Below are 19,505 nucleotides of genomic sequence, written 5' to 3' on the forward strand. Positions count from 1 at the left end.
AACAATAATAAAAAAAAAGAATGATAAAAAATTATACGCGAACACAATTGTTGCTTTCAAGATTTTGTAAATAGCATTTCAAAATATTTATTATGGATATTACGGGCTCAGGCAATATCCATAAATATTTTTTTAGAGTGGGAAACAATCAAAAATACACGAATGCCAATTTTTTTTCAAAAACATTAAATATTACACAAAAAATCATTTAAATACAATATTAATGAAATTTTATGATATTTTTTTACCCTCAGATATGTGGTTAATGTAATGTGACAATTTAGGAGATTTTAAATTTTATTTTTAAGTCTGAGAAAATAGTCTGTGTTGAACTATGCTCAAAGAATGCACTACATAGTTAATACAAGAATTTTGTATGACTGGATAATAATTTGAAGTCCTTTTTTTTAAATTTGGTTTAAATAATTAGAGGTTTTCTCCGATTTAGGGATTAAATTAGTTTATACAAAGATATTAAATAAATTGAGATATTTCCCAAACATTTTTATGGTCCTACTAATATTTTGGTTCACGGTAACTTTGGGACGGTTGCAAAAAATGTGTTCAGTTAAAAAAAATTCCATGAAATAGAATCCAAATTTTAAGTAGCACCTCTCATATTCGTTGCAGGGTTAATTTTAAAACTATTGAAAACAATAATTGGCATTTTAAAGGGATTTTGAAAATTCAACGAATATGAAAACGAAATTATTTTACGGATTTTAATTTTGATAGATTTTTTCCCTATTGGCGAGTAAAAATGATTTTTAAGAGATAATATTGTTAATTTTGAATATACGTAGGTATATCATAGTGTAATATAATTTATGTATCATAGCTATATTCATTTAGTAAACATTAAACGACTCAATTGCTTCCCGTTTATTACCATATCTATGTACAATGACTTCATTCTTATAAAAAACAATCTAATAGGAAACTAAGTGTGTTATTTTGCGAAAATTAACTATGCTTACAAACTTTCGTTCAAATTTCTAAAAACCTAATTTGGAAGACACCATTAATTTTAATTCGCTTATTCTATTTCCTTAAAAAGGAAAAAAATTGATGAAAAACGTGGCATTGAAAAAAAATACTGAATTGATTTATCAATGTTTAAAGGTTGTTTTCTATAATAAGGAAAATATGACTTCCTGGTTGAGTTTTAGATAAAGTAAAAATTATTTTATATAAACCATAATAAATTATTGGTGCCTTCCCACATAATTTTTTTGGTTTTAAAGTTTAGGCGTTATTATCTCTTAATTTTATGTTACGAAATAAAATTTTGAATTTGATTTTCTAAGCATTACTGATAAAACATCGTGAATGTTTCCTATTGAAAAAAATACATACAAAGTGGATATACATAACTTACGTTTCTAAAACTATTTGCAATAATAATAAAAATTTTTGCAAGTTTATACAAATTGTATTTTTATAATTAGTTGGTGCTTATGTAGGCACGGTATTACAAAATAATTATTTATATAACGATATTTTTTAGAATTAAAAAGGAAGTTGTGACCATTATCATCACAAATATTAAATATAGTTTTATTTTAGTTTTCAGCAGAAGTGGTGAATATTTTTCAAATCATTTACACAGAAGAATTAATTATTTGTTTTCATAAATTCTCCTTTTGTTCAATATCCTTACATTAAAGTAGTCACATATTTTCAAGGGCTAGGAATATGTAACAACATACGTCATGACATATGTATTGAAGCAACATTTGTAATAACAAATATGTTACAACCTAGTGTGTAACTGCATATATTACAGCATGGTATGAAACAGCATTACAAAATAGTATGCGACATCATATATGTTACAACATAATATGTAACAGCATATATGTTACAAAATAGTATGTAACAGCATATATGTTATTTCATAGTATAAAATAACATATTTATAACACCATATGTCACAACATATGTTACAGCCATAAAAGATTGACATTTTTTTCTCAAATTTATCTTGTAGAAACTATTGTAAAAGATTTATTTCAATTCAACACTTCAAGAAGAAAAATTGATGTAAATATCATTGTTTTATTTTATTAAGAAAAACTTTTATTTTGTTACAGTTTATAGAAATTTTCTACCAATATTAAATATAGATTGTCAGAAAATTATTTAATTGAATATATTTTCAATATTACACTGATTTATAAAATTTATTAGAATATTTGTAGCAGTAGTAAAACTTCTGATTGGTAAAACACAATAATTAAATTATTTGAAATGCGTACAAAACATTGTAATATATAATTAAAATTATCATTGATTTAAAACTATCTTTGGCACTTATTATAAGTTTTGATCTCTTAAGGTAGGTAACTATTAAAATAAAATCTAATAAATATATAAACAAACTGTATTAATAATGGATTGTTTATAGCAATAATTATAAAGTCGAAGATCAGCACTGGGTAAAACTAATTAAAATGGTTTCACATACACACTGGGTTTTCGACGAAGACTAATTGGATCGAAGAGTTTTTAAAACATTTCACAATTTTAAATAGTAGGGTAAAGCAGTACATATTATTCAAAGAGTCTGAATGTGTTATTCTTTCGAAGAATTTATTTATTTTGAAATGTTTTTATCATTTTTCATTACGCAAAATAAAACAGTAACTTTGTTTTAAACTCCATTTTTAAATCACTTGTTGTCAACCACTGTTCTTATATAGTATTATTATCTGTCCTAAATACATCGACATGACCATTTATCGTCGTTATGAATGCTCATACTGTGAAATATCAGGGATAGATTTTCATGGTACTTAATTATTTATAAATTATGAACAAGTATATATTTTTTATTATATATTTTTTATTCACGAAAATTTGTAGTGTGAACAAAGTTTTACTTTTTAAGCCCGTCGTTCTCCAAGGGTCGATAAAATTAAGTTCGTTATAGTAAGGTAATAGTCTGCATTACAGTTTGCTGTGAAAATTTTCTACGTAGCGTCTTGCAGCATTCAGCATATGTCGATAATTTTATTGACCCGTAGGACGACGGGCTAAGGTTACGATTGTCAATTGTACTAGCTGGGGTTCCACAAAACAATGTATTAGTCCTGATATTTTTCCTTGCAATTTCATTTATTTTTGCGGAATGAGCCAAAAACACAATTTACAGTCAAATTAGTCGAGATGGTTAGACATAAATTGATTTTCTGTTCATTCAATTATTTTGAATGTGGTTAAACGAAATAACTATAATCCTATTGGTTTATTCAATCTTAACAAACAATTTTAAATAATATCAAAAAAATCAATCGATATTCTTGGCAATCCAACTTGTAACAGGTGTTTAAAAAATGGTTTAAATCAAGTTCTTGTTTTATTTCACGTGTAATGAACATGAATTGATCACCTTTAAAACGTTTTTAAATATTTATAAGAAGTGTCTGTATAGCATTTATTTGAAGAGTCTGTATCGTTTATTTGAAGAATCTGTATACATAATTTTTTGAAGAGTCTATTACGAAGGAATTGTGAAGATTCACTAGCGGAAATTGTACAGGCCCGGTGCTGCCCTCTCTTGCGCCATGCGAATCCGATTCGCGACACATCGATAGCAGCACACGTAGGCCAAACATCACTTGAACAGGATTCTGCGAAACGCCCTCCTAAAGTCCTTGTTGAAGATGGTATAAATCACTGGATTCAATACAGAGTTCATGTAACCCAACCAGAAAGCTATCGCAAAAGCACTGGGAGGGATATTACAAATTGGACAAGCAGGAGTCAAGATATACAAGAAGAAGAAAGGCAACCAACAAGCAATAAAACTGCCCATTATGAGACCTAGTATAAGTGTTGCTCTCTTTTCTTTCTTTCTTGCTATGCGTCTCTTTTCTCTTTCAGGGTCTCTAGGTTTTTGTATCCTTGGTAACGCGGGTTCTAGCTCTGCTGGTGAAGGGTTGCTTGTTTCTTGCCTTCTTGTTTTTGTTTGTTGCTTCCGTCCAAATATGGGTTGGCACAATCGGAGTTTGAGGGGTTTTACAACTGCGCAGCGGCTTACAACGCCCGAGTCAGAGCTGGACGGGTCGAACTCTGAGACCATGTCGGTGTCGATGCCTACTGAGGGGGCGCGCGCTCGAGCCGTGGCTTGGAGCTCCCCGTTGACTGAAAGGGTGGAGCCTCGGATTCCTGTGCCCCCCAGCTGATTTCGGACGGCTGGGGCGGCTCCGCCAATTGATACCTGGAACAAAAATTAAGTATTAGAACTGAGCCTGGCTGAGTAAAGAAACACTAACCCCCTTAATAATTAACTTGTTTTTAAATGTTCCACAACTGACAAACAACCATTAATCCTACATCAATGTTTGTTTATCAGTTGTGTAAAATTCAAAGTATGTTTACTATTTTTCAATAAATTATTTGCATATCTTTTCATCGTATTTGTTTTGATTACATTGATAAAAGGTCACTGCTCGTCTGGAAATTGACGACCCGGAATGCAGCTTGTTTTAAGCTAATAAAAGAATATTTTGAGAAAGAAAATAGAATACGCCTATTTCATATTTTACTACCTGAAGTACTTGTCTGGATTTTACTTTGCCTTAAAATATGGGAAAAGGAGATGGGATGGTTTGTCTAAATCTCATGTTGACAACAACCTTTCTCTAGTTTTGAAGGTCAATGTTCAAAATTTCTGAATAAAGCTGAGGATTTGTTTAATAAGTAAGCCCACAGATCATTATTATGCATCTATTTTTTAAATGTCTTTACGCTCTTGACGCTCTTCTTAGTCTTTTTCACCACCCTGTACACATGCAAGCTCTGGGCAAACTTCAAAAAAAAAACAATGGAAAGGCTTCGAGTGTAATACAATAACGCATAACTCCTCAATGTTTACAGAAGAGCGAGTTGCAGGATTTACAACTCAATTAATTATCCTTCTAGCCAAGCTCAAAAAAATCGGAATAAAGAATAAGGCTAAAATATAATAATAATAATAAATAAAGATTGGTTCAAATCGTACCTCACAGACAGAAAGCAATGTGTTAAGCTACCATCGCATAAACCATCCCATTCAACTAGCATTAACTTTGGTGTGCCATAGGGCAGTGTACTCGGTCCCACACTTTTTCTCATTTATATCACTGACTTATGTAAACTATCTATTATTGATGGCAATATAATCACTTTCGCCGATGACACTGCCCTAGTACTAAAAAGTAAGACATGGGAAGAAACATTTCATAGAGCGGATCTAACATTGCAAATTATTAAACAGTGGTTGGATGATAATCTACTCACCCTAAACATAACTAAAACGAAATATATAACGTTTAGTCTTAATATTCCGAGTCAGCCTTCAATCAATCGTACACTAAAAATACATTCTTGTAGAGATAACTCTAGTTGTCTGTGCAATCCACTAGAACGAGTAGATTCCATTAAATATTTGGGTGTAATAATTGACAATAAAATACGATGGGAAGATCACGTAGTAAATGTTACAAACCGTATACGGAAACTGGCATATATCTTCAGGTCATTACGAAATATTCTAAATAAAAATACACTAAAAACGGTATACTTTTCTTTATGCCAATCAATTATATCTTACGGTATAGTAGTCTGGGGAGGATGCTCTAACACGATATTAGATCCATTATTTAAAGCTCAAAAATTGATAATGCGGACCATTTACAAAGTACACTATATTCACCCCACGAAGGACTTATTTAACGACTTCAAAGTACTCAACATAAAATCCTTATACGTCAAAAACATATCCTCCTACTATAAATTCAAACATACGAAAAAAAAATATTTTTGAATCGACCCATAATACAAGATATTCCAACAAATCCAATTATACTATTCTCCCAATAAAAACATCAATGGCACAAAGACAATTTAACTTTCTTGCTCCAAAAATATTCAATAATTTAACGTTAGAAATAAAATCAATAGCCCAATACGACAGTTTCAGGAAAGCGCTCGGGGATTTTTTGATGTGTGATTGTTATAGTGTTAGTAGCCTATTCCAAGTACTCAGATAGAGGTGTATATATTGTTTATATGCGTGAGGATGCGTCATATGGGTGTATGTATACAATGTGTTGTTATATATATATAGGTATGTCTGCTGCTATATACACATGTGTGCTTGCATGCACACATATTAAAAATTATATATATAATTATGTACATTTTTACAATCTAATGCTCATTTACTTCTTTCTCCTTTCTAATTTCTATCTTCTACTTTTTATTACAATTTTTCCAAAATTTTAGCTTCATCTATAGTTACTAATTTCATATGTTTACACTAGATTTCATATTGCATACAAAGTAATTACACTCAATTGGTCACCATGAAACAGGCAGCCGCCTAGTATGGTGATTCATTATATCTACTTTATGTAAATTTCAAAACAATGTAACATGTATTAAATAAATAAAATAAAATTAAGAACGAGGATTGTAGGACTGAGGGGAAGGATAAACCATTCCAGAAATATTCTCATCATAGAATCCCGTCTGACTTCAGGATCGAGCATTGAAGACCATTGGAGAAAGATACTTGCTCCCACAATCTTAGATCCGATGGATTACTGTGATTCTTTGCTTATCTCATTTTAATTTTTAATCATTTTTTTAAATTTATTTTTTAATTTTAATTTATTTTTATTTCTATTTTCTTATTTTTTTAGTTTCATATTTACCAGTTACTTTCAGTTATATACTTATACTCTCTATGAGATGTGTGGGATTGCATTCACCTCCCTACATCCTGGAATAAAGATATTATTTTTTTTCCATACAGTCCTTAAAGAGTGATGATTGGTGATACCTCCATTAATGATTAATACCTCAAAATATATTCGCAAATTCTTCTAAAATTACGTTTCGCAGATCTTTCAATATCATTTCATTTTTTTGGAGAATCAATGACAAAACATCACACTTAAATATTTATTTATAATCAGTTTATGTATTTGCCAGAGAGTTCTACCTCACCTCAAAGAATGTCTGGGGATAAACCCCATCGATGTATTAAGATATATCCATCTCTGCAAACACTCAATCAGATTACAATGCGTCACAAACATTGGTACTATGTAACAGACACTCCAGTACATAATATCAGTCCCGGCATTGCCCGGCTCGAATAACTTTGACTTGACCTTCCCATATCTTCGAAGGATGTCCTTTACTTCTATCTGTCTTGCCATATATACACACGTGCACATATTTTTGTATTGTGCCTTAGGGAGTTCGTTGACATGCTTAGCAAACCAAGCTGTATAGTGTGTTGTACTACAAACTTATCCTATTTATTGGTGGTTGTATTACGCTATTACGTTGTATAACGCATTTATTTAGTATTGTATTACGTTATATTACGCTACAAGTAATTTGAGATTGTAGTGTGATACAGAGCTAAGAGAAAGATAAATTACAGATAAACCCGTTTCAAGATTGTACCATTTTTATTTGGAATCTTGTATTAACTATATAGTTTTCAAAACACACGTACAATTATTGTAAATCTTAGTAGCGTAGACCCGTGAAAAATCACAGGATGTTATAAAAATAATTGTAGGATTAATATTTGCGCGTCGATATATGACCCCAGATTAAGCCTAAGAAATTTAAACAAAACAAATACACATTTTAAATGTGGAATTAAAACAATTGTCTGGTAAAAAATATCATATTCCAGGTAGGTAGGTACTTCATGGCTTATCGGAATTCTTCAAACGATGATTTCCAATTTTGGTGACGACACTTTAATTCAAAGCAAAATCGAATTTATTGCCACAGTTACACGGACAGACAGACCCACAACAGAAATTAGTTTTTTCGATGATGTAAGTAACAAAATTTATTTTTATCGTAAGATTGTTTTCTGCCAAGTGCCCATTTAGAAATGCCGAATTACAGTTGATCCAAACGGTACGTACATGGATAGGATTGCGGGTATTGGTTTATCTTTATATTTTATTTTTTTCACGTAAAAAATTATGCACTTTGTCCAAAAGAAATGATACCATCTCAATGAAAAAAAAAATTCTTGCAGGCTTATAACAATCCTAATACACCCCACAACTTTATATTTGAAAAATAATCGTTACGGAACCATTCAAACGGCCATCATCTTGAAACGGAAACAGAATAAATACTTACAAACTTACTTTGCTACGCTCAGTCAATTAAGGTTAAGACATAAAGGATTTTTAACAAGGTATGTGGATCCTTCTTCCTATTTTATATATATATGATTTTGGTGTGTGGCGCCTTCAGTATTTACGCATTAATCATTAATTAACTAATCATTATGCATTGGTCAGATGGCCAACCCTTGAATTTTTTAGGACACATAAGACGGTTGCCAAACATGCGATCGAATCACAAAACCTGACGAGTTCAAATCGAAGCAAGAAGGATTCCTTCGGATTCATTGTTCAACAGCTTGGAGATGAGTGGTTTATTTATGGCTCAAAGAAGTGGGGATCTTTTTGGCTGGTTACCGACGGACCCGCTCGATTTTGTCATCATTAATAAAAAACTTGGACGGTGAGTAATCGAAAAACATCTTCCTATCCTGCACTCTCACGGGCTCTTTTCTCGGGAACAAGATTGACAAGGTCAATTTAAGCCGATATTAGTTGCTGCGGGCAAGCTGCCTTCAGCAACGCTTCAATCGGTATCACATAATTCTATATTTAAGCCAGCTCCTTTTTTCCAAAGAGTTAAATTTGGGATGCAATTTTATTGAATATAAATCTTAAATGCGTAAATCTTCCCTTCTTTTTTACAAAAACCTAACCCCTAACAGAACATTAGTTTATATTTTACAAATCAATTTTATTAATTGTTACCACCTATTCCACCAGCGACAAGGTGCTTAATAGAAGTGTACATCATAATTACAAGGTATAATAAATTACTAAGCTAACGCAAAAAAACATCTACAAGATGCGAGAGATGATTTTTTGAAAATAACACATATATTTTAATAACACCGATTTGTCCTGCATTTTAAAATTAAAAATAATGTAGGTTAAACTCTAATGAAACAACTAGATTTTATGTTAACAGTGCAGTGTTTTTTGTCCAACCACAATTTAGTTATTTTTATCAGTTCATTGTGAAGTGAGTGTCTTTGTAAACCTTCTCCCGGAAGATCGTGATCAGGAACTGCTCATTGTTGTCTCCTACCTAGAAATACACATGAATCATAATTTGGCTTTCGTGCGAGCACCTTCTTCTTCTGGCCCTCTTCAGCGGAAAATGACAGTAGTGCTCACAACGTCCCGATCGGTTCGGCGATCATCGGCTCACTTCGGGTTTTTGGCGTGTACAAGGAGTGATGTGCAAATAGCATTCCCCGCCTGGAACTGCGTTGTTGTCATTTTGATTGCGATTGCTGCCCCAAGTTTGTCGATTAAAAATAGGTGGTGCCCGCCACCCTACCGATATTTTAGAATGTGATCACAAAAAGGTTGGGAACCCCTGCTCTACTACATCGTTTATAGATCTTTCCCTGTATGGTTGCAGAGTAAAATTATCATCGTAAAAATGTAACTAAGATTCCATAAATATAATACCAAGTTTAATTATGCAAATTTAGACAATTCCACGACGAGAAAAAACATGAAGTTAAAAATAAATTACCTTGGGATTACTTAATTACTCCAAATTACTTACTCCAACCTTTTTGGAAGTATGTATTTAAAACACTTACACAGTTTCTGTAATTTCTATTTACTCTCCCTTTTCATACGTTACGTGGTTCCACGAGTATTTTGATGGTTTAATAACAAAGAAAGCAGAAATTCGATCAAAAACAAAGGTGTGAAAACTTACAGAAAGTAATTTATTTCTCGTGTAGGTGTGGGTAGTTACGCACGAATAAACTGTGATATTATTTACACCCGAAAACCATTTATTTAAGGCACCCAAAAATAACAATACTCTTCTGTATACAGTAAGTAAAGCACTTATGTTATTGAGAGTGTTATGACCATAAGGAAAAACAATTTCTTTTGAACCAAGTGATTTTCCCACATAAAATATAACGATGAAAGAGATTTTGGTATGGGAATCCAAAGATTTTAGAACGAGGGTGGATGGAGTCAATCCAATTATCTACATTTTTACCGATGCAAAATTATTAATTCGTCGTACGATACGATACGAATGGATCATCCGGGAGTACTCCCATCCTGGTGCGACCGGTACATTAGAGGGCAATGTTTTGTTAAGACTTGGAATACGTACTCTGAGGATGGGTAGGAGGTTTAATCGACCGGTTTACATGGCAACTAAAGAAGCCATCATTGGAACATAAGATGGGCATAAATAAATGAATTTATTGGCCGTTGTTTTTGCTGTTTTTCTTTCTTATTTATGTATTTCATTTTTTGCCTCTTTTTGCATCTTCATGGTTTTTTTCGTCTCATCTTGGCTATTTTGACTCTTCTTGGGTTTTTGGTCTCTTCTTGGTTATTTTTGTACTTTTTTGTTCTTTTTGGGTTTTCTGGTCCTTTCTTCTCTGTTTTTTCTTGTTCTTTGTAATTCTTACTTTTTAGTGTTTCTTGTGGAATTTTTTTGGCTTTCCTAGTCTCTTCCTACATATTCTTCAAAACAATTAATTGGTCTTTCAAATTATCTCAGTTGACCAATTCTTTGTCCCAGTTTTCATGCCTATCTTTTTCATCTAGTGCCTTCTTCATCGGAGGTTGGCCATTATTCAAACATTATTTTCTTAGAAGACTGCAGTCTTCTTGAACTTATTTATTCTTGTGCAATGAATTTGGTAAAGTTATCTTTTATTGGTGTTATCAAGATATGTGAGTTAATCTGAGGAATAGTACTAAGATAACAAGAGATGATGGATGTTTTTTTTTTTTTAATTTTCATTAAAAATATAGGATGATGACTTGGAATTAGTTATTAAACCCACAACGCCTGGGTAGGAACCCGACGCATTGGTTAACTTAGCAAGGTCAAGTGTCGAAGTTAAATATAATAAAATAAACACATTGAAAGATTTCCAGCCATGAAAAGGCACTTGAATGTGGAACTAGAACCCGGATCCATATTCCAGATGGTAGCTTGTCGAAGTCAGAGATTCAATAGTTGCAATTTCCGACGAGGAATATCTCCCGGTTGTTCCAGTATTGGTAAAAGTCACACATTTCCCTCTGCGAAGGCTCAATGGCTTTTATTGTTTTATGGGATCGCCATATTTTACGCCATAACCATCTGAACCCAATTGATTGCCCCGGCCAAATATTTTGCCTCTTTGATGTGTGTTTCAGAATGCTCGATATTGAATAAGGATTTAAAGACAAACAGTATGCCACTCTCTACATTTACTTTAGTTGGAACTTCAAAGGGGATCGTGCTCTCAAAATCACTTTAGATTTTTTCATTGGAAAATTTGGAATGAAAATTGCAATAAATTAATATAAGCAGTAATTACTCGATTGAAATATCCACACAAATTGAAAATATTTCCAGAGTAAAAATAAATGCCGCCGACGGGAATTGAACCCGCACCTTCAGATCTCCGGTCAGGTGCTCTGGACCACTGAGCTACTTCAGCTTATTCCTATATATTATATTATTATTTTTAATAGGGAGATATTTTTAATTTGTATCAGCTCATAGATTAAAATCTCGTTTTAGTCAAAAGTTGATATGAGTGATCTGTGAATTTTGTAATTATGTATGTAATCGAAGGACCACTGCACAAAGTAGACAAATATGTTGCAAATGAAGAAAGGACCCACCAATGAATGCATTTTGGCGTAAATTCTCTGCAATTAAATGACGCGTGAATCTTGAGACTTGTTTGTGAAAAGGCCATGGGTAAATTGGTGTGATTTAGTGATAAAATGTGAAATCAGAGAGAGCTAAAAATGCACAGAGCTCGTACGAGCGGTGAGAAGCGAAGTGAGAGGGAAGGAGGGTGACAAGTTATTTTGTAAATTACGGAAAATAATAAAATACCATCATAAAAGTATAGTGCTCTTGTCTGTATGTAGGTTTTGTAAATTTAATGTGTATTTAGTAAATAGCGTAACCAATGAGTATATACGCTAGTCCACGAAATCATAAATTTTCGCTATCCATAAATGTTAACTACTGTTTTAATTTTAATTTTTTCATACTTTTGTAGTGAACTAAAGAGAAACTCTTATCGGCATTGTAAAAGATCACTATAAATTATCTAAATTACACTTTACATGGCTTTAAATTTGTTTGGAGACCAGATCTGAAAAACAAAGTATCTTCTAAGCTTCCTATTTTCCTTCTCTTTCTCCTCCTTGGAATATCTTTCTAACTTAGTATACCATTATTCAATATACTCAAGGCAGTTAAAATTCAAATCAATCAATTTTTAACGTCATTTTACGGAGGGCTCAAATGTCCATACGGATTTGGAAAAGGGCACATGTATTATTATCATATACATCTGAGAAGGTCATTAAACATGCGTCAGTGCACACGCACTATAGCTACATGCATGAGGATCTGTACCAAATTGGTAGAATTCGGCTAGATGGAGGAATTTACAAGATCGCCGTAGAAGCAATAGAGTTCAACAAAGGGCGATGGAGATTGGACTAGATTCTACGTCATAAATTCGTGTGTAGTTATAGTGGGATGAGAGGTTTTTACTGTATAAGACGTAATTTTAGTTAACGCATACAGCAGTTAAGTAGATGAACAGTTGAATTTATTGAGTCAATAAATAAATACACTCTACGTAATTGACGTACTGTGATTTCTCCACGCCTCAGAAAAGTTGATGCGGTAGCAATGCAGCTACTATCGTCAGTATAATTCTTCAGCAAAGAACGGAGCAACGACCATAGTCTGATTCCTATCTATAAACGATATAAAAGCAAAATAATAAACTCTTATAAGCACTAAACAAAATACTCAAATCTATGGTCAGAAAGAAGTCACCGAACTGATAATCCCAATTAGTGTGATCTATACCGATTTGAAAAAAATGCCCACCCATATAACCTACAAAAATTTACTCACAACCCAAATAAATTGATTGAATTGAAATCTGTTTAATTTGCCTTTGTTTTTCTTCCCTCCTACAATATGGGTCTCTTCAAGACTCATACTCACTCCTCCTTCTCCTCAAAAAGACCGTCCACACATCATCCCCGGAGGAAAATATTTTCCTCATTGCCTCATGTGTGGAGTTAATGAAACAAAAATAAACGGACTGGACAAGGCCCGCAGATACCTAAATGGTAAAAAATTGCTAACCCTATATAAATCGGCAGCCACCTCTGGTTTGGAGCCTCAAAACACCTAAAAAGACCCTTAACCCTGCGCAGAAACTTTTGATAGATTCTCCATATCTTAACAAACTTATTGAAATCTATAGCGGACAGGCATCAGGTAGGTATGCTGTCCTTGTTCTACCGGTATTATAATGGAAGATACTCCTAGGAACTAGCGTCATTGATCCCTTCGGCACCGATGCATAGTCGGGAAACAGACCAAACGCGCGCTCAACATACTTTGTACACGGTTGACATTTGTCAACGCTTCTCCGATTCGTTATTGAGTTCAATAGCTCAGCTGTGAAATGATCTCCGGTCTCTGTGTTTCCTCCCTTCTGTAACATGAGTATCTTCAAGACCAACGTTCACTCTTTCCTCTCCTCAAATAGATCTACCACACAACATCCCCAACGATGACAAAGTCACTGAGGAAAATTATTTTATTCTGTGAAAAAAAATTGATAATTTCACAAAAAGTCGGTAGTAATTGACTTTACTCCGGCCTTATAAATATGCAAACAAATCACTTTTATTATTAGTTAACTTCTTCAGTGTCAGAAGTTAACTTGTATTCAGCCATATTTTAATTACAGAAACACCCAAAACTTTGTCCTGGATAATCTGATGGTTATCTTTATGTTGTACCCGGCGATACGGAGTGGGCACTAATAATTAGGATTTTGGTGGGAACACTACCTTTTAACACCACCAGATTTAATTATTATCGGGCTTTCGATGTTTAAATGGACTCTCTAAATGAGATATAAGGCTTTTGAGGTACTTGTTTTAAATATGCATATTTCATGATAATGGCAATTTTAATTTTATCTTTACTATTAATAGAGAATTGCTTGTTTTGAAGCAGCAAAAACTCTTGAATGACTTTACCGCCACGATACGCAGCCGCTCTAAACTTGCACACAAATAATTAAATTAAGCAATCGACAGAGGGAAAAAAGTGTACAGTAGTGTTTTTGTTATTTGTTTTTAGGGTGTTATGCCGTGTTGCGCTCCTCCTTCTTTCGCCAACGTTTTGGACAGCGTTGCACTGTCCATCTTAAATCTTAAATCATATTTTTACAGTAGTGTATTCGAGCTTTTCCATAAAAGGAGTAGCCATTTTGATGGCATTACCCAGTTTTATAAAATGGTGTTGTTATTATTATTTAAGTTCATTTACTTGATCTGCATTATTGATAAAAAAAATCCCTTTGCCAATTTGCAGATTTATAAAAAAGGAAAAACGATTACACCATCGGGACTGAATCAAGTCATACATTCCTTTGACCCTTTGCTGCAAATGAATGCAGCTACTTCAAAGAAACAAAATATTCTTCGGTCATTTTTGGTGCTCATCTTGCCCTTTTGACAGCTCAATTATTATTTGTTAGATAGTTGGGAGCGGTTCGTGGTTAGTGGTTATATTCTAGTATTTAAAAATTATAGGCTAACGCAATTATGATTCAAGCTATTTTCATCGCATAACGACATTAACTTTAACATGGGTTATGAAGCTTTAAATATCAATTATCAACTCAATATTCACGACAATATTCTAACCGATTTTCCATATTTTTCAAAAAGATGGTTTAAATCAAAGGTTCACAAACTTTTTCCAATTTCTTCTTAATTTCTCAGTACACACAAAATTTTCGAATCCACTAATTTCCCAAAAAATATTATAGTTTGAATGTTTCGAGAATTTCATTAGAATATTTGTACTTCGAAAACTATTCCATATGAAACCACAAAAAGTGACATTCCCAAAAAAATGTGGCTTAAGAGGCTCTCGTGGACTCCCATTTCCATCTCATGCACCACAATTTTTTTTCATTTACATGGACTCCCTGTAGGTCGACGATATTGACCACTTTGGGATGCTTGAAATAGACACTTTGTATTTTTCACAAACCTATATGCAAACTAAACAATGCAGCCGGAGGAGTCAGAATTGTGTCTTGTAGATGACAGGTTATAAAAGGAATTATATTCACAAGTTCATATGTTCTTAGTTTTAAATAATGTGAAAGATTAGTTTGGTCAGTTGTTTTTTAGCAATTGCGATCAAATAAAAAGCAAACTTGAAATGATAAATAATACTTTATTTATCATTTCAAGTTTTCTTATTTTACTCAATGAGAATGATTTTCAAATCATTCTCACTGAGTAAAACCTCAAATTTTTATCTTTATTAATTGAAGGTATTATTAATAACTTCTAAAATAAACGATGTAAACAAGAAAATATCCGATCACATCTGAGAAATGAACTCACACTTGGGACTTTGCTTTGACCACTGAGCTAATCCGACCCTACCTTTTTAGGTCATATTTAACGTTGGCATTACTTATATGGGACCGACTCTTTTTTTCTGATTTTCTTTTTCAAATTATCAAAAATAGTTCAAGCATTTGTTAATTCATCTTTTAACAATCTATCATTTACATATTTAAAACAAAATATAAAAAGAACTATTGATTCCAACATCAATTTTTTTTACTAAACCGAGTTTCAAATTGATTCTTTATATTTATTCAATGTTCCAAAATCACTAATTTACAAAAAAAACCATCTAATTCTTCAGTTTCCTGTGATCTGGGCAGAGGGAGGCTGGGGTGGGGTGTGTTGGCTATTTTTAGGGTAAATTGTCCTCCCTGGGGTGGACAGCTAGGTCCCCGTTCAGCGGAATGACTGATGGGTCCGGGTTACCCACAATTCACCCCGGCTTCAATCTACCCCTAGGTAGATACCCGCTATACACAGGGGTGGACTGACCTGAACAGATTTAAGAATTTTTAATTCTGCCTTCTCCAATTATTTTAATTTGATTAAATTATTGATTGCACCACCTTTAAAGGTTACTCACCTTAATGTTTTTATTGACAGCTCTGTACTATTGCAACTAATTCATGTTCGTAATAGAGTCACGTGAATATCTGCATCAATAATGTCTAAACCAATTTCTTTATAAATTCCTTTATACCAGGCATACACAGCTTAGGTTGGTAACTAATTTGCGGGAAATTCAGATATTTTTAATGGTGTTGAAAACTCACAAAAAAGCATTTTTCAATATTCAATAAGATAAAATTAGAAACACACTTTTTGGACTCGAGACCTACTAGTGTTGACAGAACTACTAGCATATTTAGGATATTTAATATAGATTCCATTATAGGTCATTTAATAATTTTACATATGAGTACTTTTAAATTTTTAATTGATTTCAAAACTTTATGGTGAAGCAGTTAACTTATAATTAGTTATCTTAAAGTTTGAAAATTAAAATTAAAAGAAGTGGACAGGATAGGCATCTCTGATCAGTTATTGTATAGATTTTGCTCTCAGGTAAGTGACAATAAAATTCAGTCATCTGTGCATTAAACAGCTGGATTCATCTGCATTATGTTGTTTGATAAAAAAGGGCACCACTATTCCTGTTTGTTCGATTTACGACTAAAAGATTTAAATATTTTTGTCACAAGAAAAGTTACAATTTTTGAATTACAATGTGTCAATTCAAATATCATTCAAAATTCTACTCTCTTAAGAGTTTGTCGTGACAGATCATTATTCCATGGTGCGAATGCGAGTTTTATTGTGCTGATTGCCGTCCGCTGCTGAATTTGGAGATTAATGAATTGCTGCCAATCTCAATGCGAGTGATATATTCGGTGAATTCTCTGTTTTGTGTATTTGGTGGCTGGATGATATTTTTTTACGCTGCCTGCAGAGTGAATTTTGTAATCAACCTTTTTTTTTATAGGGAATTAACTATTCCCTAATGGTATGTGTGGCTTACAATCCAGAACATCACCATTTTATTTTAAATAAAATAAATAACTTTGAATAAACTATCTACTATTTAATCAAAATACTTGACATGTTTCAAAACAAAAGATTCAAAAATGTCAGGGTGAACGTAAAATTAAGTATTTTTATAATCATACATACTATTATTACGAAACTATTGGTTTTTAAACATGTGGAATATTTCGATTAAACAGTTATTTATTTTATTCAATTCAAAATGACGCCACAATGTGTATTTGCGATTATTTATAAAGTAAAAATATCACAAAAAGTTCTCAAGGATATTAAAAAGAGATTTATCTCAAAAAATAATATCCATCTTACTAGAGAAATAAATCTATTCCGATGTATAAATTTGAGAGTAGCGCTATTCAAATACGAATGGTTACCTATCAATACTAATGGAGTAACGTTACAGTTGTTTCAGATTTGACAAGCAAAAATTAATGAAAATACTTTGTGTAATTGTATTTAAAAAAATCCGTAAACGTATATGTTTCTTCAATCCACCCCTGCAGACAGAAGACACCCTCCCTCCCTCCACAGGCTACAGCGCAGGATGGATTATCTTTTGAACCAGCCATCCCTTAGAACGGGAAAGCTACTACAGAGAGCTTTTAACACGAAACAAAAACTTTCCTCCTAACAGATGCGAGGAATTCGTTGTAAATTTTTTGAGTGAAATTAAGATATATTTTACTAGTTTTTTTTACTATGTATGTTAAGTAAGATATATCTTTACATTATCTAACTTCACCGAAAGATTTTTATGATGTAGTTGTAGCTTTTTTGAGTGTAAATTTTTTGAGTGAAATTAAGATATATTTTACTAGTTTTTTTACTATGTATGTTAAGTAAGATTTATCTTTACATTATCTAACCTCACCGAAAGATTTTTATGATGTAGTTGTAGCTTTGTTTTGGGCGCAGATATCTTTTGGTAATAACCCAACGTGATCAGATAAAATAAAAAATCAACTTTTATGTGATTTTTAAAAATAATATGGAAAAGTATCTAAAATTTTATAAAAAAAAATAATTACCCGATCGTGGTCTACAGGACAACAATTTACAACATTTCAACTATCCACATTTACAAAAAAACAGAAAATCCTTAATCCATTAAGGTGTCGCCTGTAAATAAATCGCTTTATCGCATACGTTCCCTATAAAACGGCTTTCCCAGCGTATAACTTGTTATACTGTTCGTCCAGTGAAGGGGTGAATTGATAGTAATGTGTTGTGAGCGTGTCTGTGTGCCCGAAATGAACTTATTTTCTCTTACTTATGATGAAACTTTTTCAACCATCGAAATTATTTCTTGAACAGTGGTGTATACTCTCAGTGTCGCTCTGGTAAAATATTTATCTGTATTCAGGGTCAAACTGTTGCTTAAAATTGCTTAAGCCGTATTTAGTAACTAGATCTAGATAGCCAGGTACTTCTCAAACTTTCTCATCCTCATCTTCTTCTCATCTCAAATCTGTTCAGTCTCACAACATACCTCTATTGGGGATGCCATAGTTCCACTGGCAGTTGGGACTCTTGTGATGTTTCATATTAAACAAATATATAGATCTTCATCTCTATTGGCCTATCTGAGTTTTAATCATCGAAAGGTCTAATATGAGAATTGGGGACTTCTGTTTTCATTCAAATCGATATTTTTTTACAAATAATAAATACCGCACAAGAGTCCCAAATGATCCGAACCGAAGAGAGCCAGTGAGATTATAGCCATTCTAATTGGGTATTTGGGGCGGAAGCTATTGAAGAAGGAAAGGAGATGGATACATGCGCATGCCGGTGTTCGAACCCGCGATATCCGGATTCGCAGTCGAGAGACTTACCCCTCGACCACGAAGGCCATCTACAAATATAGCGGTCGGTATAGATCACATTTCTAGGAATGTGTCTGGTCAGTGTGTACTGTATAAGTCCTATTTTATTTCCGAGGTCCCATCGCATCGCAGGCTGTATTATAAGGATTTGAGGCAGTGCGGCTGCCGGACCTCTGGGGCGCAGTTAATAACAAGGACGAAACTACAATTTCAGAGGTTCAGCCATGAAAAATGTATGAGGTCAGCCCTCAGATGGGAGGCCTAATGAAAATGGGGGGTCTTAAGGACTACTGGACCTTTGAAAAATCGATATAAAAAACAACAGCCATTATTGCAGAGGGCTGAAAACGCTATTAATATAATGGCAGGAGAGTAGGGTTATTTCGCTGCCTTCAATAGGGGGTTGCGTTTATTTGTGTTAATTTTAAGACGGAAATCTGTTTTCTGAAACAGTAAATACATTTGTATGGTAGCTCTGGAATACAATTTGCATTGAGAGAAGATTCTGAAAAAAAAATCAATATGATCGTCAGACATTTTTGTCATCTAT

The 19,505-nt window shown here is 33.0% G+C and overlaps 1 protein-coding gene across 1 annotated transcript in view; it reads right to left on the minus strand.

Annotated features, from left to right (window-relative positions):
- Nucleotides 1–2,294: 2,294 nt before the first annotated feature.
- LOC149411473 (tyramine/octopamine receptor-like) overlaps nt 2,295–19,505 on the minus strand; it is a 109,716-nt gene continuing 92,505 nt past the window's right edge. Inside the window, exon 5 of the mRNA XM_089646663.1 lies at nt 2,295–4,222. Within this exon, the coding sequence (XP_089502789.1) occupies nt 3,617–4,222 (606 nt within the window). The 3' untranslated portion in view covers nt 2,295–3,616. The remainder of the gene's footprint in view (nt 4,223–19,505) is intronic.

The sequence above is a fragment of the Hesperophylax consimilis genome, chromosome 25, assembly GCF_061612785.1.
Source record: "Hesperophylax consimilis isolate HC1 chromosome 25, BYU_Hcon_1.0, whole genome shotgun sequence".
Lineage (NCBI taxonomy): Eukaryota > Metazoa > Arthropoda > Insecta > Trichoptera > Limnephilidae > Hesperophylax > Hesperophylax consimilis.